The 25,665-nt window shown below is 32.3% G+C and overlaps 1 protein-coding gene across 1 annotated transcript; it reads right to left on the bottom strand.

Moving 5' to 3' along the window:
* Positions 1 to 1,500: 1,500 nt before the first annotated feature.
* LOC139513322 (coadhesin-like) lies at positions 1,501 to 23,832 on the bottom strand. Its single transcript, XM_071301749.1, has 9 exons — positions 23,802 to 23,832; positions 22,818 to 22,940; positions 19,507 to 19,683; positions 11,990 to 12,199; positions 10,563 to 10,772; positions 5,835 to 6,044; positions 4,442 to 4,651; positions 3,051 to 3,260; positions 1,501 to 1,868 (listed from the first exon to the last, which is right to left on the bottom strand). Exons 1-9 carry the CDS (start codon positions 23,830 to 23,832, stop codon positions 1,615 to 1,617), a joined length of 1,635 nt encoding a protein of 544 aa, XP_071157850.1. The 3' UTR covers positions 1,501 to 1,614.
* Positions 23,833 to 25,665: the final 1,833 nt, after the last annotated feature.

Raw genomic sequence — 25,665 nt, 5'->3', positions numbered from 1 at the left:
CCAAATGTCATATATATTTCGGTATGAAGAAAATGGTAGGTTATACTGGTTTTAAAGCTAGTTAACCTCTCACTTCTACGAAAGTGCCATACAATTCAATTATATTGACAACAATTTGTTGAAAACAAACAGACATATTTGTTGTCCATAGGTTGGTGTCTCTTTGACATATTCCTTAGGACATAGGAAAAAAATGTCAAAAGAAGGGATACAGCATGCAAAGTCAACATTGTGAATAGTTTAGACATATATACAATTTAAGCTTACCAATGCAGTATTTTGTGTTACATGATTTTGATTCAGAACTATACTCTGATCCAGAGCATAAACTCCCATTACACGCAGGTCTCGGGTTGTTACAATCTCTGTAACGAATTCTAGTCTTGTTAGGGTCTGTGGATGACCCACATGGTTTACATTCAGCAGTACAATTGTCCCAGCTTCCCCATTGTTTCCAACTACTCCATCCACCATTGACTGTGACAGAGAGGTGGAAAAGAAAAACAACAGTATACAAACAACAAAGAAAACCAAAGGCTGATTAACACAAACCCACGAAAAACAGGATATGCTTAGTATATAATAAGTGGCTTACAATGTTGGTACAGTGCTAATAAACAGACCTTTCGAGAACTTCTTGTACCATCTTGGTGATAATTGGATCTTAAATTCACACCGTCATCACTGGTGATCCTGAAGGAGCATGAATTCTTTACTTGGGAAAACGTTCGACTTTATACTCATATGATAACGGTATATGAAGGACGGAATATCGGCACAATGTCGTCGAAGGAAAACGTCGTTGTTCTTAATTGCAAAAACATATGTGGTGTTCTGCAGTCCGCGGAAAATTGAAGGTATTTGTTGGGGTTCCAAGTAGCATGTTCTAAAAGTGGATATACGTACAATCGTACAATGGGAAATAGGAAATCAAACACTACAAACGACATAGCGTGGATGTTATTCTCCTTGTAAAAAGCAATTGAAAGATAGTGTTAAAATAATCATACATTTGACGTATATAGCGACATATGTGTTTTATTGACGGAATCGCAATAAGATAGATATTAAAAAGGGCAAATTCTACATCATAATCATCATCATATTTTATCATTGTTTCAATTACAAATTTCATCATTTTGTCATTTTCTCAAGTTATGTAAAAGAAAAGTTACGATTATTTGCACACACTTGATATAACTCTGCATAATTATACAGTTCCACCTTAGGTCTTACCACCAAAAAACTATTGATGAAAGATAGGAGTGAATAAATATTCCTCGGATTTGTTTTAAAGGCATAAAGGTTTAGCAAAAAAATACCGAACTCAAGGGAAAATTCAAAACGGAAAGTCCCATTTTAAATGGCAAAATCAAAAGCTAAAACACAAGCCAAATGTCATATCTATTTCGGTATGAAGAAAATGGTAGGTTATACTGGTTTTAAAGCTAGTTTACCTCTCACTTCTACGAAAGTGCCATACAATTCAATTATATTGACAACAATTTGTTGAAAACAAACAGACATATTTGTTGTCCATAGGTTGGTGTCTCTTTGACATATTCCTTAGGACATAGGAAAAAAATGTCAAAAGAAGGGATACAGCATGCAAAGTCAACATTGTGAATAGTTTAGACATATATACAATTTAAGCTTACCAATGCAGTATTTTGTGTTACAAGATTTTGATTCAGAACTATACTCTGATCCAGAGCATAAACTCCCATTACACGCAGGACTCGGGTTGTTACAATCTCTGTAACGAATTCTAGTCTTGTAAGGGTCTGTGGATGATCCACATGGTTTACATTCAGCAGTACAATTGTCCCAGCTTCCCCATTGTTCCCAACTACTCCATCCACCATTGACTGTGACAGAGAGGTGGAAAAGAAAAACAACAGTATACAAACAACAAAGAAAACCAAAGGATGATTAACACGAACCCACGAAAAACAGGATATGCTTTGTATATAATAAGTGGCTTACAATGTTGGTACAGTGCAAATAAACAGACCTTTCGAGAACTTCTTGTACCATCTTGGTGATAATTGGATCTTAAATTCACACCGTCATCACTGGTGATCCTGATGGTGCATGAATTCTTCACTTGGGAAAACGTTCGACTTTATACTCATAAGATAACGGTATATGAAGGACGAAATATCGGCACAATGTCGTCGAAGGAAAACGTCGTTGTTCTTAATTGCAAAAACCTATGTGGTGTTCTGCAGTCCGTGGAAAATTGAAGGTATTTGTTGGGGTTCCAAGTAGCATGTTCTAAAAGTGGATAAACGTACAATCGTACAATGGTAAATGGGAAATCAAACACTTCTAAACGACATAGCGTGGATGTGTTTCGCCTTGTAAAAAGCAATTGAGAGATAGTGTTAAAATAATCATACATTTGACGTATATAGCGACATATGTGTTTTATTGACGGAATCACAATAAGATAGATATTAAAAAGGGCAAATTCTACATCATAATCATCATCATATTTTATCATTGTTTTTATTACAAATTTCATCATTTTGTCATTTTCTCAAGTTATGTAAAAGAAAAGTTACGATTATTTGCACACACTTGATATAACTCTGCATAATTATACAGTTCCACCTTAGGTCTTACCACCAAAAAACTATTGATGAAAGATAGGAGTGAATAAATATTCCTCGGATTTGTTTTAAAGGCATAAAGGTTTAGCAAAAAAATACCGAACTCAAGGGAAAATTCAAAACGGAAAGTCCCATTTTAAATGGCAAAATCAAAAGCTAAAACACAAGCCAAATGTCATATCTATTTCGGTATGAAGAAAATGGTAGGTTATACTGGTTTTAAAGCTAGTTAACCTTTCACTTCTACGAAAGTGCCATACAATTCAATTATATTGACAACAATTTGTTGAAAACAAACAGACATATTTGTTGTCCATAGGTTGGTGTCTCTTTGACATATTCCTTAGGACATAGGAAAAAAATGTCAAAAGAAGGGATACAGCATGCAAAGTCAACATTGTGAATAGTTTAGACATATATACAATTTAAGCTTACCAATGCAGTATTTTGTGTTACAAGATTTTGATTCAGAACTATACTCTGATCCAGAGCATAAACTCCCATTACACGCAGGACTCGGGTTGTTACAATCTCTGTAACGAATTCTAGTCTTGTAAGGGTCTGTGGATGATCCACATGGTTTACATTCAGCAGTACAATTGTCCCAGCTTCCCCATTGTTCCCAACTACTCCATCCACCATTGACTGTGACAGAGAGGTGGAAAAGAAAAACAACAGTATACAAACAACAAAGAAAACCAAAGGCTGATAAACACGAACCCACGAAAAACAGGATATGCTTAGTATATAATAAGTGGCTTACAATGTTGGTACAGTGCTAATAAACAGAACTTTCGAGAACTTCTTGTACCATCTTGGTGATAATTGGATCTTAAACTCACACCGTCATCACTGGTGATCCTGATGGAGCATGAATTCTTTACTTGGGAAAACGTTCGACTTTATACTCATATGATAACGGTATATGAAGGACGGAATATCGGCACAATGTCGTCAAAGGAAAACGTCGTTGTTCTTAATTGCAAAAACATATGTGGTGTTCTGCAGTCCGCGGAAAATTGAAGGTATTTGTTGGGGTTCCAAGTAGCATGTTCTAAAAGTGGATATACGTACAATCGTACAATGGGAAATGGGAAATCAAACACTACAAACGACATAGCGTGGATGTTATTCTCCTTGTAAAAAGCAATTGAAAGATAGTGTTAAAATAATCATACATTTGACGTATATAGCGACATATGTGTTTTATTGACGGAATCGCAATAAGATAGATATTAAAAAGGGCAAATTCTACATCATAATCATCATCATATTTTATCATTGTTTCAATTACAAATTTCATCATTTTGTCATTTTCTCAAGTTATGTAAAAGAAAAGTTACGATTATTTGCACACACTTGATATAACTCTGCATAATTATACAGTTCCACCTTAGGTCTTACCACCAAAAAACTATTGATGAAAGATAGGAGTGAATAAATATTCCTCGGATTTGTTTTAAAGGCATAAAGGTTTAGCAAAAAAATACCGAACTCAAGGGAAAATTCAAAACGGAAAGTCCCATTTTAAATGGCAAAATCAAAAGCTAAAACACAAGCCAAATGTCATATCTATTTCGGTATGAAGAAAATGGTAGGTTATACTGGTTTTAAAGCTAGTTAACCTCTCACTTCTACGAAAGTGCCATACAATTCAATTATATTGACAATAATTTGTTGAAAACAAACAGACATATTTGTTGTCCATAGGTTGGTGTCTCTTTGACATATTCCTTAGGACATAGGAAAAAAATGTCAAAAGAAGGGATACAGCATGCAAAGTCAACATTGTGAATAGTTTAGACATATATACAATTTAAGCTTACCAATGCAGTATTTTGTGTTACAAGATTTTGATTCAGAACTATACTCTGATCCAGAGCATAAACTCCCATTACACGCAGGACTCGGGTTGTTACAATCTCTGTAACGAATTCTAGTCTTGTAAGGGTCTGTGGATGATCCACATGGTTTACATTCAGCAGTACAATTGTCCCAGCTTCCCCATTGTTCCCAACTACTCCATCCACCATTGACTGTGACAGAGAGGTGGAAAAGAAAAACAACAGTATACAAACAACAAAGAAAACCAAAGGCTGATAAACACGAACCCACGAAAAACAGGATATGCTTAGTATATAATAAGTGGCTTACAATGTTGGTACAGTGCTAATAAACAGAACTTTCGAGAACTTCTTGTACCATCTTGGTGATAATTGGATCTTAAACTCACACCGTCATCACTGGTGATCCTGATGGAGCATGAATTCTTTACTTGGGAAAACGTTCGACTTTATACTCATATGATAACGGTATATGAAGGACGGAATATCGGCACAATGTCGTCAAAGGAAAACGTCGTTGTTCTTAATTGCAAAAATATATGTGGTGTTCTGCAGTCCGCGGAAAATTGAAGGTATTTGTTGGGGTTCCAAGTAGCATGTTCTAAAAGTGGATATACGTACAATCGTACAATGGGAAATGGGAAATCAAACACTACAAACGACATAGCGTGGATGTTATTCTCCTTGTAAAAAGCAATTGAAAGATAGTGTTAAAATAATCATACATTTGACGTATATAGCGACATATGTGTTTTATTGACGGAATCGCAATAAGATAGATATAAAAAAGGGCAAATTCTACATCATAATCATCATCATATTTTATCATTGTTTTTATTACAAATTTCATCATTTTGTCATTTTCTCAAGTTATGTAAAATAAAAGTTACGATTATTTGCACACACTTGATATAACTCTGCATAATTATGCAGTTCCACCTTATGTCTTACCCCCAAAAAACTATTGATGAAAGATAGGAGTGAATAAATATTCCTCGGATTTTTTTTAAAGGCATAAAGGTTTAGCAAAAAAATACCGAACTCAAGGGAAAATTCAAAACGGAAAGTCCCATTTTAAATGGCAAAATCAAAAGCTAAAACACAAGCCAAATGTCATATCTATTTCGGTATGAAGAAAATGGTAGGTTATACTGGTTTTAAAGCTAGTTAACCTCTTAGTTCTACGAAAGTGCCATACACTTCAATTATATTGACAACAATTTGTTGAAAACAAAGACATATTTGTTGTCCATAGGTTGATGTCTCTTTGACATATTCCTTAGGACATAGGACAAAAATGTCAAAAGAAGGGATACAGCATGCAAAGTCAACATTGTGAATAGTTTAGATATATATATATATAATTTAAGCTTACCAATGCAGTATTTTGTGTTACATGATTTTGATTCAGAACTATACTCTGATCCAGAACATAAACTTCCATTACACGCAGGACTCGGGTTGTTACAATCTCTGTAACGAATTCTAGTCTTGTTAGGGTCTGTGGATGATCCACATGGTTTACATTCAGCAGTACAATTGTCCCAGCTTCCCCATTGTTCCCAACTACTCCATCCACCATTGACTGTGACAGAGAGGTGAAAAAGAAAAACAACAGTATACAAACAACAAAGAAAACCAAAGGCTAATTAACACAAACCCACGAAAAACAGGATATGCTTAGTATATAATAAGTGGCTTACAATGTTGGTACAGTGCTAATAACAGACCTTTCGAGAACTTCTTGTACCATCTTGGTGATAATTGGATCTTAAATTCACACCGTCATCACTGGTGATCCTGATGGAGCATGAATTCTTCACTTGGGAAAACGTTCGACTTTATACTCATATGATAACGGTATGAGAAGGACGGAATATCGGCACAATGTCGTCGAAGGAAAACGTCGTTGTTCTTAATTGCAAAAACTTATGTGATGTTCTGCAGTCCGTGGAAAATTGAAGATATTTGTTGGGGTTCCAAGTAGCATGTTCTAAAAGTGGATATACGTACAATCGTACAATGGTAAATGGGAAATCAAACACTTCTAAACGACATAGCGTGGATTTTATTCTCCTTGTAAAAAGCAATTGAGAGATAGTGTTAAAATAATCATACATTTGACGTATATAGCGACATATGTGTTTTATTGACGGAATCACAATAAGATAGATATTAAAAAGGGCAAATTCTACATCATAATCATCATCAAATTTTATCATTGTTTTTATTACAAATTTCATCATTTTGTCATTTTCTCAAGTTATGTAAAAGAAAAGTTACGATTATTTGCACACACTTGATATAACTCTGCATAATTATGCAGTTCCACCTTAGGTCTTACGCCCAAAAAACTATTGATGAAAGATAGGAGTGAATAAATATTCCTCGGATTTTTTTTAAAGGCATAAAGGTTTAGCAAAAAAATACCGAACTCAAGGGAAAATTCAAAACGGAAAGTCCCATTTTAAATGGCAAAATCAAAAGCTAAAACACAAGCCAAATGTCATATCTATTTCAGTATGACGAAAATGGTAGGTTATACTGGTTTAAAGCTAGTTAACCTCTCACTTCTACGAAAGTGCCATACAATTCAATTATATTGACAACAATTTTTGAAAACAAACAGACATATTTGTTGTCCATAGGTTGGTGTCTCTTTGACATATTCCTTAGGACATAGGAAAAAAATGTCAAAAGAAGGGATACAGAACTATACTCTGATCCAGAGCATAAACTCCCATTACACGCAGGTCTCGGGTCGGTTCAGGATCTGTAACGTAATCTTTTCTGGTAAGGGTCCGATGACTGTCCACATGGTTTACATGCGGCCGAATAATTGTCCCATTTTCCCCATGAACCCCAACTACTCCATCCAGCGTTTACTGTATAAAATATATATTACTGTACATAAAAGTCACAATGAAAATGTCAGCAAATATCACAATCTATTTCTTATGGAAAGCCGTTTCCGAGTACTCTTCCCATAATGACTACACATTTGCTATTATTGGTGTCAAATCTTACTTTTTTGTAGCCAAAAACCACATGCGTTTAAGAAAACCTTATCATAACATTACAACAAACAGCATTGAAAAAGATGCAAGCAAAATCGGGGAAAAGGTTGGATATTCTGTTTACATAATAAACGAGTGACCGAACAAAACATAATTCACGAACAGGTTGAATATATTTCTATTTTGGGATTCTTCGATTAGTTGTTCTTTTTCTTATATTGACTATGGTGAACTTTTTAATGGGAATAAAGTATAAAATACAAGGAACTATATCACTGTCGTTAAAATTTTGTTTAGATGCAACATCATAGACAATGTCCCATTGTTGTAGGATGTCAGAGGAATGAGGTTGTCAGATGCATTTTACATGTATCTTTAAAATTTATACAAAGCTCTTAAGGAGAACATACAATCTAAGATTCCTCATCTTAATAGTATTAAACATTTGACTTTTCTACACTATACACAAGAATTTCTCATTTCGAACTAAAATACAAAGGTATAAGGGTCGATTTTGGTCTCAAATTTCAGGTTCATTTGACGAAAGATTTTGGACACGTTTTAAACAATTAAGTGTCTATTCTAGTTGATTCAATTAGTTTATGTGAAAGATTTTAACTGATTTTATCATTATAAACGCTCCGATTCAGGCTAAAATATGAAAAATCTATCAAATATGCCAAAAATTGTCACTTTTCAGATGGTTTTTGTCAAAAATGAAAGTGGCCGCATCCGTGTTTATCCTCAACCTTCATATATGTTAATATGTATTATCAACAAATACAACTTACATTTCAATGTTAAGAATTAACACAAATGCGGCCACTTCATTTAAGACGGAAACCGACTGAAATTTAACCAAAATGCTAAAATTGTGAAGATTTCAGTACTTAAGCATGACTTAATGATGCTAGTACCCGATATATGTGTCATATATGGTAAAAAAAAAAACCAGTTCATATTTAAGTAGCAGGCGCATTCTACTTTCCAATGAATACTAAAAGTTTACATTTTAACAATTTTGTAAAAATGCTATATGTTGGGGCCAAAAAGGGGTCTTACTGGACCTACTCCTTTAAAGTATTGGTTTTCATAAAAAAACAAAATGATCAACAAAGATCTTAGGGAGAGAGAAAACATTACTTTGTAATATATCACTCTTATTCATTAAAAAAATATCTCAAGATTCTTGATTTCTGGAATAAAAATATATTTGTTACGTTTGGGGTCGAGTTTTCCAACAAACGATCGGTTTTCCAATGAAATCATACGTACTCTACTTCTTGCCGACTTGTTCTTTTATTCATATGAAGCTCATTTCATACATAAATTTCTTATGAAGAAAGTATCCTTTAAAATCACTTTCCGCTTTAAAGATGATATTCTCTCACTTAGAAATTCAAAATTTGGTGACTATGTTGAACGCATCTATCCCATCGACCTGATGAAGGAGAATTCACAGAAACATTTAATTCTGGCTTATATCTTGGCTTACATATAGAACATAACAATAGAGTTGAGTTGAAAACAAAACTACAAACGAGTTGAGTTCAGCTTCCCAATTTTGAACTTTCACTTTCCATGTAACAACATTCCAGCAGCGACTTTCTACTGAATATAAATCTCCCAATTGATACGATATTCAATGGCTTGTATTTCCTATCATGATTTTCTTGAAAGAGGGTTGCTGCTCACAAGAAAAATATAAAATCAAGAGTGCCAATAGGTGAAATTGAAATCATGCCTCCGTAAACTTCACGGACATGTCAACCGTTATGAAATATCTTTTTTATAGATGAGGACGGATATGTTCAATTTGTCAACTAGAATTCCGTCCCTTCCCCTCTGAATTAGATTATCACGTAGTATGTACTATCCTAAGCAACACGACGGTTGTCACGTGTGGAAGAGGATCTGCTTACCCTTCCGAAGGTTTAACTAGTTGTTGATTTGTATTGCTCTTTCTTCACTTTTGTTTTGTTTCGTACCATAAAATTACTTTAGCTGAATATATGGCAATTAGTTAAAAATTAAAAATAAAAAGATACATGTATACAAATATAAAAACACTTGTAATTGATCAAATCAAATGCCAAATTTTTTCCAAAAGAATTTTCATAATGATTCTGTCTAATGTTAAAAAATTGTAATGTTTAACAGCATCTGATTAAGTGATGCAAGTGGTTAAGATTTTTTTTTATTTAGAATGTCGTTTTATAGCAGTAGTATCACGAGACAACACTTGTAGAATGCTCATAATACATATATGTGATATTATAGACTATTTGTTCCAAGGAAGAGGGACAGATACTAAAGTTGTAATCAAGTAATAATTCGAATAAACATAAACAAAAAGAACAAAAACGAAATGATAAATGGTACACACATCACTAAACCTATACTCATTGCAAGAAAAGTTCTGACACATTCGCAGTTAAAGACGACACATTGATTCTAGCTATGGCAAACAAGAGACTCTCAAGAGACAACAGACGACCGACGGCAAGTGATGAGAAAAGCACACTTGTCCCTCTGACCAAGGTGAGCTAATGAACATGCATGTGTTCATCTGTGACCAAATTTTAAATAACGTCTAACAAATAATTGCGTCCGGTAAACTTCCTAAGGGATGTCTTCCTAATTTGCCATTTGTATTCTCTGAAAGAAAAAACTATCTATCATGAAATTCTTTATAGAATAGCAAACCCTGTAATATCGGATCAGCTGGCAGATACATACTCGATGTGTAAGTACTACTGGAAAACTAATACACCGAAATGAAAAGTTCAACGAAATGGAATGTTCACAGTCCTCTCTACTTCTAAACCTAATATAATTGTCTATTGTAAGTCGGGATTACATGTGTTCATTATTTATTAGTAGTAGTATTACTATATTATCAATGGGCACCAAACGCAGAAAACAGTTTTTTTTGTCTTGATTATTATGTTCCATACACCGCGAATAGTTATAGAAATATATAATACAAATATGTATTATAAGACGTCTTCGTGTAATTTTAAATAACGTTAATTATGGATTTAAGATTATAAAATAATCTAGCTATATTTACAACATCAGCTTACCAATACAATATTGTGTGTTACATGATTGTGATTCAGAGATTTCTCCTAAACCAGAGCAATCATTTCCGTTACAAGCAGGTGTCGGGTTGCTACAGTATCTCAATCGGGTTCTGTTCTGAAAGGGGTCGGTGGATGTTCGACATGGTTTACATTCAGCTGTACAATTGTCCCAGCTTCCCCATTGTTCCCAACTACTCCATCCACCGTTTACTACAAATATTTAAGAACATTCATGTGCCATACGTCTTGAAAGATAAGTATTATGAAAGTCATAGATAAAGGATTCCCACTTATGTTCCAATTAGAACAGAAATGCAGATGAAAACTTTGTACCATTTTGATGGTTATGTTTATTCATATATTCAACTTGAAACAAGTACTGTGTGGCTCAATATTATAGAAGATGAATAGAATGTTGCAATTCGGTTACAATCATATATTATCAAAGGTTCCCTTAACTAGCAATTGCTTTTTGTTGGAACCAGGTTTAATATATACAAAATACACTTTATTGATTCATCTGAAGGTTTAAAACTATTATGCTCGAAGAGGAGGTGACGACAAAATGCTTGAAATAACAAAAACATAATTTCAGCTCCATCACATTTTAAAATGCGGAAGATAAAGTAAACATTCGCAAAGATAAAAAGAATGTCTCTCGTTTGTTTTTCAATCAAGTTCTAAACTGAGTGTGACGCTCTTTGTTTATTTCTAAATGTTAGTCTAGATATAAAAGAGACTGACCTTATATCTGTGACCTTAAGTAAAGTGTATACATACAATGAATATAGCCACAAGCATAAGAATGATTTAGTGAGAAAACATCCCTTATAGTCGAACATAAAGTTAAATGATAGTGATTCTTGTCATCCTACAAAAACAGCTCATGCGTAAAGTACACTAAGTCTACATAAAAATACATGAATAAGTCGAAAAGAAAATGAGCACAATTGGTGCCTATAGGAATGCTGATAGTTTGAAAATACGTGTATAAATAATGCTATCAATAAAAAAAATACCAAGTTTTGGTAAGTTTAATAGTTTATGAGTTGCTTTTCACAAAAACATAATTCGTCCTTCCATGAATATATCTAGCTGAAACAGCGTTGCCAATTGTGAGAAGACAAATTTTGGTACCGATTCATCAACAATCAGTGATTTGGATTACTTGCATATTCATGATAATGTCCAAAAGTGCTTTTAATTCAGTCCATTAGTTATATATAATCTTATTGGCCTATAGAACGAGCAGGTAATTTTTCTGCCTCCCAACATAATGAGGGTGTTGCGTAGGTTTTTTTAAATACTCCCGGAGGTGCAGATATAAACAGTTTATGAAAGTTCTTGTCTAAACATTTATTCTTTTTTAATTTTACTTTGAAAAAAAAATCGGATATTCAAAACACGTATTTTTAAACTTGTAATACTTTTACAAAAATGCGTATTGCAATTGATATCCTTGTATTGTTGAGAAGATCCACTGCAAGAACGTCCTCCTTTACTAGGGTAGGGTTTTGAACAAGAACGGGTTCTATAGTATTTCTGTTTCGGATACTGGTATGATCCACATGATCTACATGTTGCTGAACAACCACTATATTCATTCCAAGATCCCCATCCACTCCATCCGCCATGAACTAAAGAAATGATTTAGAACTAGTACAAATCAAGTATAGAAAATCAAAATACATCAGCAATATTTATATATGTTGATAGAAGACAAGGGTGCACATACATGCATCTCTATAAAAAAAAAGAAACATAGATTATTATCCGATGTAGGCTTGGATAGCGAAGCAAACAGTATATAAATGTACACATAAACAGTGATGTCAGAATATAACTTTAAAAAAATGATTCTGATGAATATATTAATAAAAAAAACTTTTTGAAAGCACTTAGTTATAATTTTCAAAATAATTACGGATACATATATTTGTTTTTATTGTTTTAGGTTTGAAGTTAACAGGAGGTAAAGAAAATTGAATATTTAAATGATAAAAAAATTAGCATGGTAATTTCATTATCTGGTAAACAAACTAGATATGATAATATAACAATATTTATCCATCATCTATTATATACCTGGGTCATTATTAAAAAAAACATGCAAATATATGTTATTTGGTCTTTTTAAGTAACAGACATGAAAGTATAATATCAAAAACAACACTTGTATATGTTAGATATGAATATTTTGTGATACACAATATACAGTTTACAGTCTAAATGTTTTCTGAAACCCTTGGATACAGCCAGAATTAACTGTTCTATCATACCTTTCAGACCTAAAATAGGACTATTATACATATAATTATTATTAGGATTTATCTCTATTTATGGCATTTTGATACATACAAACATTTTTTTTAATGATTTGGGATGTGTACGCTGGTTTTATAATAAAAAAAAAACACAAAAAGAAGAGTCTCACTTTTATAAGTCACCGTTGTAACCGAAAGGCAAAGGGGTTTGGTAAGAGTCATCCTTCTCAAGATTTCAGCATATACAATAGTTTCTCCTTGAGCAATGTTACCTGTAAGCATGTTATGCAAAACAAACCCAAACAATCTGTGTTAAAAATTAGTGAAAAAATCTTAAAAGTAAGAAAAAGGTATATCGCAGATGAAAATAGTGTCAATGGTGTACCCTTATAAAATCATTTTCCGAAGACTTTTTTTTAATTTGAAGAAAAGATATTGAGTGTAAAAACACACACCAGGGACAACATAAAAAAATAGGTTATTTTTCAAGGTCACAGTGGCACCCAAAATACCTTTATGTTTTTCCAATAACTAGGTTTGTAGTCAGGTTAGGCCAACTAAAATTAATTAGTAGATTTTCATCCAAAATTTGGAAATAAATGGAGCGGGTGGCAGGATTTAATTTTTTAATTTTTATTTCTTATGAAACCCTCTTGTGACGTGTTCTTCAAATATGCAAGTGTAATGATAAGCTTATATCATGTATATAAATGTATTTCAAATCATAACCTGCATAAAAATCTCTAATTGGCAACCACTGTTCTACATGTAATTGCGGATTTAGAAATCTTAACAGCAAAAACAAAAAAGACTGCTCTCTTCAGTTGGACTACCTTCACCAAATTTATGTGACTTTCTAATCGACGTTTTTTTTCTCGTCTCCATTAAATGAAACAAATATGCAACTAAAGAATTACGAGTACAGAATAAAATGAAACATTTATGAAAACAATAGGGTTGGTGCTTTTATGGTTCTTCTTATAGATGTAAATATATTTAATATGTAAAACATGAACTAAACCAAAAAAGAGAAGTTGTTAAATGGCTCTATTGAGGGTATTGGGACAGAAGGTGTTTGCTGATTGTATACCAAAAAATAGCCATGGGTAAATCTAAGCGTATGTTTGTCGACTTTTTAAACTCAATATACTGTCATAAATCTAACAAGTTCGTGCTTGTGTCATTTTGTTTATACAGTGATGTTTTTGTACCAATGTGTTTCAATATTCTTGTTCTTTGGGTATAATTCACAGTCCAAAATTCCGGCCACAAAGTCATTTTATCAATAAATAAATCAACGTTTTCTAATCACAGAAATTTGTGTCATGCCGCAATTTGCCATCTTGGACAACATTTTACTTGTAACACAATTATTTCATGCCCTTCTCGATAATCAATCTCTATTCTCGGGAGACGATTTTATCATCATAGAGCTACAGAATCTTTTTTAATTACTCCAAAAAATACGACAGCCGAAATTTGAAACAGGAAGTTTTGAAGGAAACAAAATTATTGACGGTTACCGGAAACGGAGATGAACAAAATCCGGAAATCGTTAATTTTTCAAAAATAAAAAAAATCGGGGCAGGACGATTTCAGAGGGGCGGGCGGGGATGACAATCTATCAATTAATTTTAATTGACCTTACTCATGTTTTTTTGTTGTTGTAAAAATGTACTTCTAATCATTCTGATCATTTTCTGTGCTTTATTTTGTATTTCATTTGATTGTATAGGCACCATGATTGATTAATAAAATTATCTTTTCTTTTCTTATCTTATAGAATAGGGAAATGGAGCACTTATTTTGCAACTATATCTAAATGTATACATCTAAATCATTGTAGTTACTGTCAATGGTGAGACCACTTTAATAAAGAAACACTATTGACCAGTTTTGTAACTTCACTGAATATATTATAACAAGTAGCATTTTTAGTGTTCCTTTCATGTTTAACAAGCGAGACATCATAGTATTTATGAAATATAATTCTTATTTAACAATGTTTTAACAATATAATGTTTCACCTGTACTAGCATATTAATCTATTGTAATAAAAATTCATAATATCTAATAAAATTTGTAGATTTAGCTAACAAGGTCCTTATATTTGTATAAAATAACATTTGTTTATAGTGAAAGATGTTTTAACGTTAAATAAGCTACAATTAAAAATTGCTTTCTAGTCCCTCTCTGTGATTACCTGTCGAGAACTTTGGTTCATTTCCCAATCATTCTATCATGAAGGGAAGATAATTATTACGATTTTTAATCATAGTCTTTTTCAAAAATGATGAACGGTTCTTTATATTGGTATGTAATCATTTTAAACGTTTCAAATTTATGAAATTATTTTCGTACATCAATGTTTTTGATACACCAATAACAAAAACTGAAATATATTCAATTGATACATTTTGTAACTATTCAAATTTATATCAGAAACCTAAACTTAATTATAAAATAATGAACCTGTTAAAGGGAGACAATACTCGCATAACTTTTTCGAATTGGCACATAATAGAACGATATGTCACTCTTGCATACAAATGGCACATCAATATAATTAATTAACTGTGCAATCGCGCTCCACCTTCAATGATGATTCTAAATTATAAATATAACCAAAAGTTGTTAATCTATAGATAGTAAAGACTAATGAAATCTAACCCACTGTTAAAATATTTCTTTGCATTTTTTTAAAACTTCCTCAGTAAAATGCTTGAGCCACTTGACTTTCATAGCTCATAATTAACGTTTTTGCACAATATCTAAATAAAATAGCGAAAGATTATTCGCTTCTCAAAGTGTAAGACGCAATAAAAATCGTATGCTTGCACCATCTTACCCAAAAACAGATTTAATTAAGTTCTGAACATTTCGACATTTCTTCGTTAAAACCGGTTTTAAACAAATCACAAGTACGTGTTAAGATCCGACTAAATACCCATATCCCGATATCGTCAGGTTAATTTGCTACCTATACAAGGTATGTTGGTAACACCAAGGACTATGGCAAGCCGTTCTCGTCAAAACCATGTTTAAACCCTTTTTTCGAAAAAAATACACACTGAGATTTAAAAACCTAAAATAACACACTGAGAAATCGAAATTACACACTGAGATTTAAACAAATAAAAAACACACTGAGAATTCAAAATTACACACTGAGATTTTAAAAAGACACACTGAGATGAAATAAATTGAAAAACACACACGAGAAATGTTAATTACACACTGAGATTCCAAAAATACACACTGAGATTAATATGCAAATTACAAATGAATATTCATGAGATGAATAAATCAACAGATAAATATCGTGATCTCAAGAACTCTTGTCATAATAATGAAATGTGATTCCTTCAACCAACATTCGTAATAAATTTCAAGACTTAACATCGCTCATATTCATAGAATCATATTCAAAACAGTGTAGCTGTGGCCATTGATTGACGACCTTAAATTATCCCATTGACTGGGGCAGATTATGTGAACGTTTGTCTGTAACGACCGCTGCTCACTATGTACTTGTTAAAGACACTTAAAGTGTGGGGTCACAAAAGGTTCTCAACACCTAAATAAATAAATTAGAAAAACTAATCAGGAATAACACGATGTTTTGATTTATATCAATAATATAAATCAAAACATAAAGTTATTCCTGATTAATTTTTCGAATTATTTTAATATTAAAGGCGTTAAGAACCTTTGGTGACCCTACAGTTTAAATTCTATAATAAGTAAGTAGTGAGCAGTTGTCGTTACAGACACACGTTCACCTAATCTGTCCCAGTCAATGGGATAATTTAAGGTCGTCAATCAATGGCCACAGCTACACTGTTTTGAATATGATTCTAAGTTTGTTGCCTATAATTCAGATTATTACTACCAGTGTATCGGATTTTTTTTTAACTTAAAACCGTTTAAGCATGGGTCCCTTTTTAAAAGTCTTCAAACTGTTACCCTGATTTCGCAAGGTAATCTTTTATAGTTTTGTTGCGTTTATATGCTATAGACACTTGAGTAAAAATTTCACTGCATTCTTTGTTTTTTTGCAGATTGTTCCAATGTTTTCTTATAATTTCAATAAAGTTTTTCACCATTTGGTTATATTATATAATAAGAGTAAGTGGGTAATTTTTTGTTCTTGTATTTCTAAAGGTTTTTTATAAATAATTTGGAACCAAATCGAAGGACTTACGAGTTCTGTCCCCTAGTTTTGTTAAGCTTGTAATAGATTCAGATTAAGTATGCTAATTAGATATGTGCGCATAAAAAGTGCCCACAAATCTCAGTGTGTAAATTTAAATTCTCAGTGTGTTATTTCAAATTCTCAGTGTGTATTTTCAGTTTATTTATTCTCAGTGTGTCTTTTTGAAAGTACGTCTGAGTCAGTGACAACTCTACAACAGATGTATCCATCGGATCGCCATCAATGATGGTGATACATGGCTGTGTACATAATGTATATACAACTCGTCTAAACATCAACCCAACAATGTTAGATCTGTAAATTTGCTTTCGCAAATATATATATATATATATACAACTCGTCTAAACATCAACCCAACAATGTTAGATCTGTAAATTTGCTTTCGCAAATTTTTGGTTCTTCCCTCGGCGGGATTCGAACCCATGCTACTGAGATATCGTGACACCAAATCGCCTGCACTGTAGCCGTCCCGCTAGACCACCCGACCACCTGGGCTTCACTAAAATAAAGCTTTCGGTGGCCGTGTGTTACCTTTCCTCGTCAGTTTTAATATATATATATATATATATCCGTCAATAAGACAGTATTAACGCCAAATCACAGAAAGCATAAAATACTGATCTCGTTTGATATATCCAACACTAAAACCTGTCGTTAAAAGTAATACAATGTAGCATTGTGTCATGAATAAGCATTTGTAATGTCAATGTTTTTGTTTTTTAGTTATTGAATAAAACGAAAACTTCGTTATAAATACGATAACACAATTATTATACTTTCCAAATGTGCCCCTCCTGTAGTTTCGCCAGGGCGTAAAAAGTGGCAGAAGATACAAAAGGCTCACTAAAAACATTCAAAGGTCAAAGAAAATACTACCATTCCATGTAAAAAAAAAATCCTAGAGCTTCTCAAGAGCCTGTGTCGCTCTCCTTGGTCTATATGCATAATAAACAAAGGACACACATTACAGACAAGAATAGAATTCATGACAAAAATTCTTTGTTTTGGTGATGATGACTTGTCTGTAGATCTACATTTACTGAACATTCTTGCTATTTACAATTATCTCTATCCATAATGTTTTGTCCAGTAGTTTCAGAGCAAAGGATTTTGGAAAAAAATATGAAAAATTGTGAAAAATTTGCTTTAAAGGGCAATTACTCTTTATGGGGTCAATTGACAATTTTGGTCATGTTGACTCATTTGTAGATCTTACTTAAATGAACAATTTTACTGTTTACAGTTTATCTCTACCTTCATAATATTCAAGATAATAACTAAAAACAGTCCAATTTCCTTAAAAGGAGAAGGTCCGGTAAGGACTCATTTTGGCCTCAAATTTCAGTTTCATCTGACGAAAGATTTTGACCACTTTTTAAACACTTAAGTGTCTATTTCACTTGATTCAATTAGTTTATGTGAAAGATTTTAACTGATTTAGTCATTAAAAACGATCCGATTCCAGCTCAAATATGAAAAATCTACCAAATATGCTGAAAAATGTCACTTTACAGATGGTTTTCTGTCAAAAATGAAAGTGGCCGCATCCGTGTTCATCCACAACCTTTATATATGTTATGTATTATCATAAAATACAACTTACATTTCAATATTAAGGATGAACACGAATACGGCCACTTTCGTTTTACACGGAAACCGTCTAAAATTTAACTCAAATGCTAGAATTTTGAAGATTTCAGTGATTTAGCATGACTTAATGGCGCTACAACCCGATATATGTGCATTGCATAGTCAAAAACAGTCCATATTTATGTGGCAGACGCATTCATCTGTCCAATAAATAACTAAAAGTTTACATTTTAACAATTTTGTAAAACTGTTATATTTTGGGGCCAAAAAGGGGTCTTACCGGACCTACTCCTTTCCAATTCATGGACAGCAACCCAACAATGGGTTGTCTGATGCGTCTGAAAATTTCATGACGGATGCATTTTTTCCCCATGCACAATTTTATTTTAATGGTTTAGTTTCAGAGATATAAGCCAAAAACTGCATTTTACCCCCATGTTCTATTTTTAGCCATGGCGGCCATCTCTGTTAATGGCCGTGGTCATCGAATACATTTTAAAATCTATATGCCCATATTAAATAAGTTAATTCGTAAAAGGCGTGCTATATATATATATAACGTGTAAATGTGAGGCAGATCTAACTGTAACTGGTGTTTACTTATTCAGAAGAAGAAATTCAAAATTTCAATTTAGCCCGAAGAAATAAAATTCGAGAAACAGAAGTGAAACAAACTGATCACACTGACCTTTGGAGTCAGATGAAAACCGAAAAGATCACATTTTATTTTATTTCAAATTCATCCAAGTGAACCATTAGTATAAATCTGCAATTACTTCTCTATAATAATATCGTATGCCCTTGAAATATCGAAAGACCTATCTACTTGAAATCAAAATGGATAAAGCTTATAAAATTATGTAAATATACTCACTGCATTTCTCGTATGTATAAGTTGATGTCTGACTCCCTCTAGACCCACAGTAGCAACAGTCGCTGTCAGAACTGCCACAAGTTTTATATTTATATCTGTACCTGATTGGATTAGAACTGGAATCTGAACAACTTCCCCAGCTTCCCCATGATCCCCAACTGCTCCAACCCCAGTAACCTTAATATAAACATACATGAATCAACACATTATAATCAAAATTCAAAAATCTAATAGACTCCTTTAATTCAAGATGTCTTTTGAAATTCGGGTGAAAAGATCATTTGACTAACATTTATCAATGCACGCAAAACTCACATATGTTGTGATTTGATAAATATAAATTAATATGGTACGATTTGTATACTTAAATGTCTTGAGAAATATTCGCTATCATACAATTAAAGACGGGGGAAAGGAACTAACACATTGTTATGGTAGTACTCTCTAATCAAAGTACTGAAGTACTGAACATCGGATGACCGCAGGTTCTTGTGGATGGTCAAAAGCACATGTCACAGAAACAGATCACATCTCTATACCTGAAACTTGGGTTAATTTACAGAGATATTTTTTTCTGATACAAGTTCGTGCTTGGATGATGAATAAATGACAGGAAATTCAACCTCACCGTAATAACTATTATATTGTAGTGCAATAAATCAGTATACCTTGGACTATCATACTTGTATAATAATAGTCGTAGAGAATACACTGGTTTGTTAATATATATATTATTAATATTACGATTGCATGTATGTACCGATTATCAGGTTGTCTGCATGTTGATATCGTAAAATATCAGCTGCGAGACATAATATTAAGCTTTTTGTCGAGTAAGCGCAGCGAACGAGACCAAAAAGCCTTCATATTATGTCGAGCAGCTGATATTTTACAATATTAATATGCCGATTACCTGATAATCGATTTATCGGGCTACATTTGCGTCTTTTGGAAGTATTGTCTTAGTTTCACCAGCAACCGGAAGTTGACTTGATAAGTTCGGGTCAAACTTATCAACGTCGGTTCAAACATTATGACGTCGCTGATATGTCCGGGTCAAAGTTATTAAGGCCAGGTCAACGTATTTGACGTCACAAAGCCGTGATATGGAGTTTTATTAAGAGCTGAGCAGATTGATATAGACAGTTGGACGACCGATAAATATCATTTTCATCTATTTGCATATATGATAATTCTATTCTACTATTATTATAGTGCAGTGCAAGTGCATGGTGGACACTCTTCTGTAAAAAAAATCAAAGCCTTAAAGGTTGTAAAAGCAATTGCTGCCATGTTAATGTTTTGGGACACTTTTATTTTTCATCTACATATATAAGAATTAAACCTGACAGGACATGGTTGTCTAGTGAAAAGCAAGAAGGTTTTGACTTTATATCAATAAAAGACTTAAGCAGGAAATCATTTGTAATATGTTCTATATTTCACAAGGAGACAACAAGTTTACCAGGCTAAAGTTGGGGGTAATTATGGATTATCCCCTGGTAGTGTTTGTAACTGGGCGGTCTCACTAATTAGTGACAACAAGAATTTTAGCGAATAATTACTTTTATTTATTTAATTTTAACAATTTTCATAATTAATTTAAATTAACCATTCATTTAAAATATTTCACCTGTCGAGACGCTAATGTTGAAAAATGGGACAGAAATAAAATAACTTACAAGACATAAACATGTAAAAAATAATTAATATATATTTCAGCCAGAGACATATATACGTCTCTGTTTCAGCTTACTAAAAATATGTTCATAGTGTTACTTTGACATCATTTCTTAAAACTAAGTCCCACACATAATTGTTCATTTGATATGTGTCATCCTCATGCGGTACGAGAAGTTTTCATGTCGCTAAATAGTCTTCTTGTCGCTTAATTTATTCTTCTTGTCCGTTCTTGACGCTTCTTGTCGCTAAAAGTTCTTCTTGTTGTTATTAGTGAGACCGCTATTTTTAGATTACAGGTGGTCATTTACACTACACGTATAACCTGTGTAGTGATTTTTATTTTACGATAAATTTATGAATGAACGATAATTTTATGAATGAACAAGAGCACCTGACCTCTTTCTGAAACACCAATTAAACATATAAAATCGTATTTATTAAGATATAATTCAGTCAAATTTTCACCACTAAATCAACAACTGAAATGATTCCATATTTTGTTGAAACATCGTACAACCGGAGAACAGAAATCGCAGGTATGAAAATGCACTTTTTTCACTGGTGTTGAAAACCCAAAACTAATTTGACTAGAATTTATGAATGACGGAAATTTAAGCGATAACAATACATCGGAGTGACCTCAAGGTCATCCTCTGTAAAAAGTATCACAAAGGATGACACATATCTAGATCCTCCACTTCGTACGATATTTTATTTGAGAAGAAAAAAACTTACTTGGACAATCGTTGTATGTATAGCAAGTATCACTCACACTATAGTAAGTGTAGCTGAAATATGAAAAGTTATATATTTGACTGTTAACAAAAACTATCCAGACTGAGAGATCTATAATGCTTGACACGATAGAATTGATAAACATGTACATATACCAATAAAATAAATTACAATACACAGGTTTTAACTCCAATCATCATAAGATATAATAAATAGGAAAAACTGTTGGAGTATCTAAAGAAAAACATTATGCATATATGATTTAGAATAATCTCACCAAATTAGACCGTGGAAAAAACCGCGTAATTGAAAACATGGGTCAAATTTATTTTTTTGAAAAATGATGACAAAGTTTTAATTTTTAATATCGATTTTAGAATTTTAGGGTATAATATGATTATTGAAAGAAATAAATCACCAAAATAAAATGAAAAAAAAATAATCGCGTATTTGTCCCGATTTTGGTTTGGTACATTGTATCCAATTTCATTATACATAAAAAAGAAATGAAAAACGGCAAGATAAACAAACACAAATAATGATTAATTTGGAGACGTTATTTTTTTTTTAAAGGAAAACGTTATTCATGATCCACATTTAAAACAGAGCTATAAATTATTTACCTTCAAAACAAAAATAGAACTAGTTTGTCTTTGTCTGATGGATAAACATGGGCATATTAAATACAAGATAAACATGGTCTTTTTCATATTTGCATTTGATGCAGGTATATATATAACTGGAAAAAGTAAGATCACAAAAATACTGAACTTAGAAGAAAATCAATTCGGAAAGTCCATAATCACATGGCAAATTCAAATGGACAGTTTTTAATGAATAGGTATAAGTGCATAGCATTATTTTCATTAAAACTTTTTACCTTTTATACTTACCTATGATGTCTGAAACATCTTTTTTTCCAAAGCCAACCACAGTGCTGAGAGTGAGTCCACTGTGAACTTCTTTTTCTATAACAAGTATAACTACTTCTATATCTTTCTGAGCATCCTGCTTCACTAAAATAGAACAATTTATAGCGTTTTAAAGATCAACTAGTGATCCACAATATAAAAAAACCAAGATTCCTCTGCATATTACGGAAATTGATACATACACGTCTGATATATAAAAGCGATGTGGGAATAACAAGAAGTGCAATGGAGACTGCACCTTCCGAACATAATTAATTGGGATATATGTATACTCCATATGCTGGCGCTGATATAGATACACAGAAATGGAAAGTTCACAATTGAGAAGCTGAAAACACTTCTTTTGTCGTAAAGTTTTGTTTTCAACCGATTCACATTGTCATTTTATAGATGTTAGTCAAGATATGTGTAACAATTTATTGTATCTGTTGTATCTTTGATCTCAAGTACGATGGTATAGATGCATTCAATTCACATAGTCACAAATCTTTGAAATATTCAGGGAAATGTGCATCTAGTACCGTTGATGTTATTATAAACACTAGGTCGATACCCCTGTTGTTGAATTCTTAGTCACCGATAGTATAATCAGCCCTGTCAGGGGGGTCCCAACCCAGAGTAAGGGGGTCCAAATATATGCTCCCATTCAAATGCATTGATCGTCCCAAAAAAAGGGGATTTGACAGTAAAGACTATTGCATGACCAAGCTTGAATACAATATATATCTATAGTTATTTCCAAATTAGCTAACAATTATATTTCAAAACAAATTATTATTTGTAGTACAGCTTTTGCTTGAATTAGACAAATTGATAACAAAATATAGAAAAAAAATTCTTTCTAAAGGTAATTTGCTAAACGTATAATATGTAAATCTGTTGCAATAAATGAAAGCAAGAAAACAACTCACGTATTATCCAAAACAGTGCAAATTAATACCATACAAATAAAACCAATCTCTAAAAAGAATTGCATGTCTTCTAACAGAACGCAAGAATAATATGTATTTCAGATCGACTTTATTCACGTGACCAGCTTACATGTATTTATATCTTAAAGTTTTAAAATCGGTCAAATAGTAATATGAGTATGAATATACGATATAAGCCTAAAAAAGAATTGTAAACGAATGATAATTTTGACATAGAATACATATATGCATGTTTCAAGATATCTTACATGGATCATGGGGAAGAAGCCTTCAATTTGCAAATTTTATGATATATAAATGGATGTTCTATCAAAGAGCAGTATAACAGTGTAAACATGTAAAAAAATTCTTAAATCTAATATGAATGATCAAATGAAATACTACCTTTCGCACCCAAGTAAAGAAAAAAAAGGTAAACCAAAATTTAGAATAAGCGATCATTGTCTCTTAATAGAAACTGGACGATATACAAAAATACCACGAAATGAAAGAAAATGTTAAATATGTAATATCTTTTTTTTCTTTAACTTAAAATTAATAAAAATAAAAGAGAAATCTTTCTAAAATATTATATACAAAAAATGTTAGTTTTAATACACTTAATTTACTGATAAACTCGTGATTATACTAAATCCATCAACACCAAATGTTATAAAAGCAGTTGTTTCTTTTATTAAAGAGTCATTGCAACTGAGGAAAGGAGAACAATAACTGTTTTTATCATATCTATTATAATATTGTCGATTTTTCGTTATGTTTGTTTTGTCTATGTATTTGCCATAACCAAAATTGGTTTTTGTTTGTTTTGCGAATAAAGAATTATATAAATCAAGATAAATCGAAACAAAAAATGAGATTTCAATTTTTTTCTCAAGTTGTACGTGATTAAAACAAATTTGCCATATCAAATTGATATAATTACATCAGATTATGTTTCATTATAATACTTTATTCTGATTGCCTAACTGCACATCACGTGTTATTCCTTAGGCAATTGCATTACTCAATAATTACATTAGATGTATGCTTCATTGTGATACTTTATTATGATTGGCTAATTGCACATCACGTGTTATTCCGTAAGCAATTGCATTGCTCAATAAAACTTTTCAATCATGATAACACGTGGTCCCACAATAAAGTGCACAGGTGAATTAAATAAAACAATAATAAAATTCGTGTTTTCATGATCATTGCTAAAAAAAATTTGTAATTATGAGTATTGAATGCTTCTTTTTGTAACTTCATAGGGTTGTAAAAGCGTTGACCGTGCGCACATTTTTAGTATGAAGCGCTTCCGCGCTTCATACAAAATGTACTTCGGTCAACGCTTTTACACCCCAATGAAGTTACAAAAAGAAGCATTCAATTCTTAAATAAAACTTTTCATTCAAAATAACACGTGGTCCCACAATATAAAAGTGCACAGGTGAATTAAAAAAACAATTATAAAATTCGTGTTTTCATGATCATAGCTAAAAAATGTAATTATATGTATTGAATGCTTCTTTTTGTAACTTCATTGAGGTGTAAAAGCGTTGACCGAAGTACATTTTGTACAAGTTACAAAAAGAAGCATTCAATTCTTAAATAATGAAAACAACAAAGGAGAACAGAAAGCGTGCCAATATATCGCTCCACACGGGACATTGGGTTAAACATCCACCCTTCGCCTGTTAGTTACTGATATTTATACATGATATAATGATTAGTGCTTATAAATGACATAAAATCATCAAAAATCTACAGGAACAAGACGAAAATAGACCAATGAAAATACAGTAACATTGTAATATTCGAATTGAAGAAAATAACAATGACATTAGTTTATCAAAACAAAAACCAATTATCCGGATCTTTTAACTCCTTAAAAAAGG

The sequence above is a fragment of the Mytilus edulis genome, chromosome 1 (assembly GCF_963676685.1).
Source record: "Mytilus edulis chromosome 1, xbMytEdul2.2, whole genome shotgun sequence".
Lineage (NCBI taxonomy): Eukaryota > Metazoa > Mollusca > Bivalvia > Mytilida > Mytilidae > Mytilus > Mytilus edulis.
The sequence above is the reverse complement of the archived record's forward strand: the minus strand, read 5'-3'. Positions and strand labels throughout refer to the sequence as shown.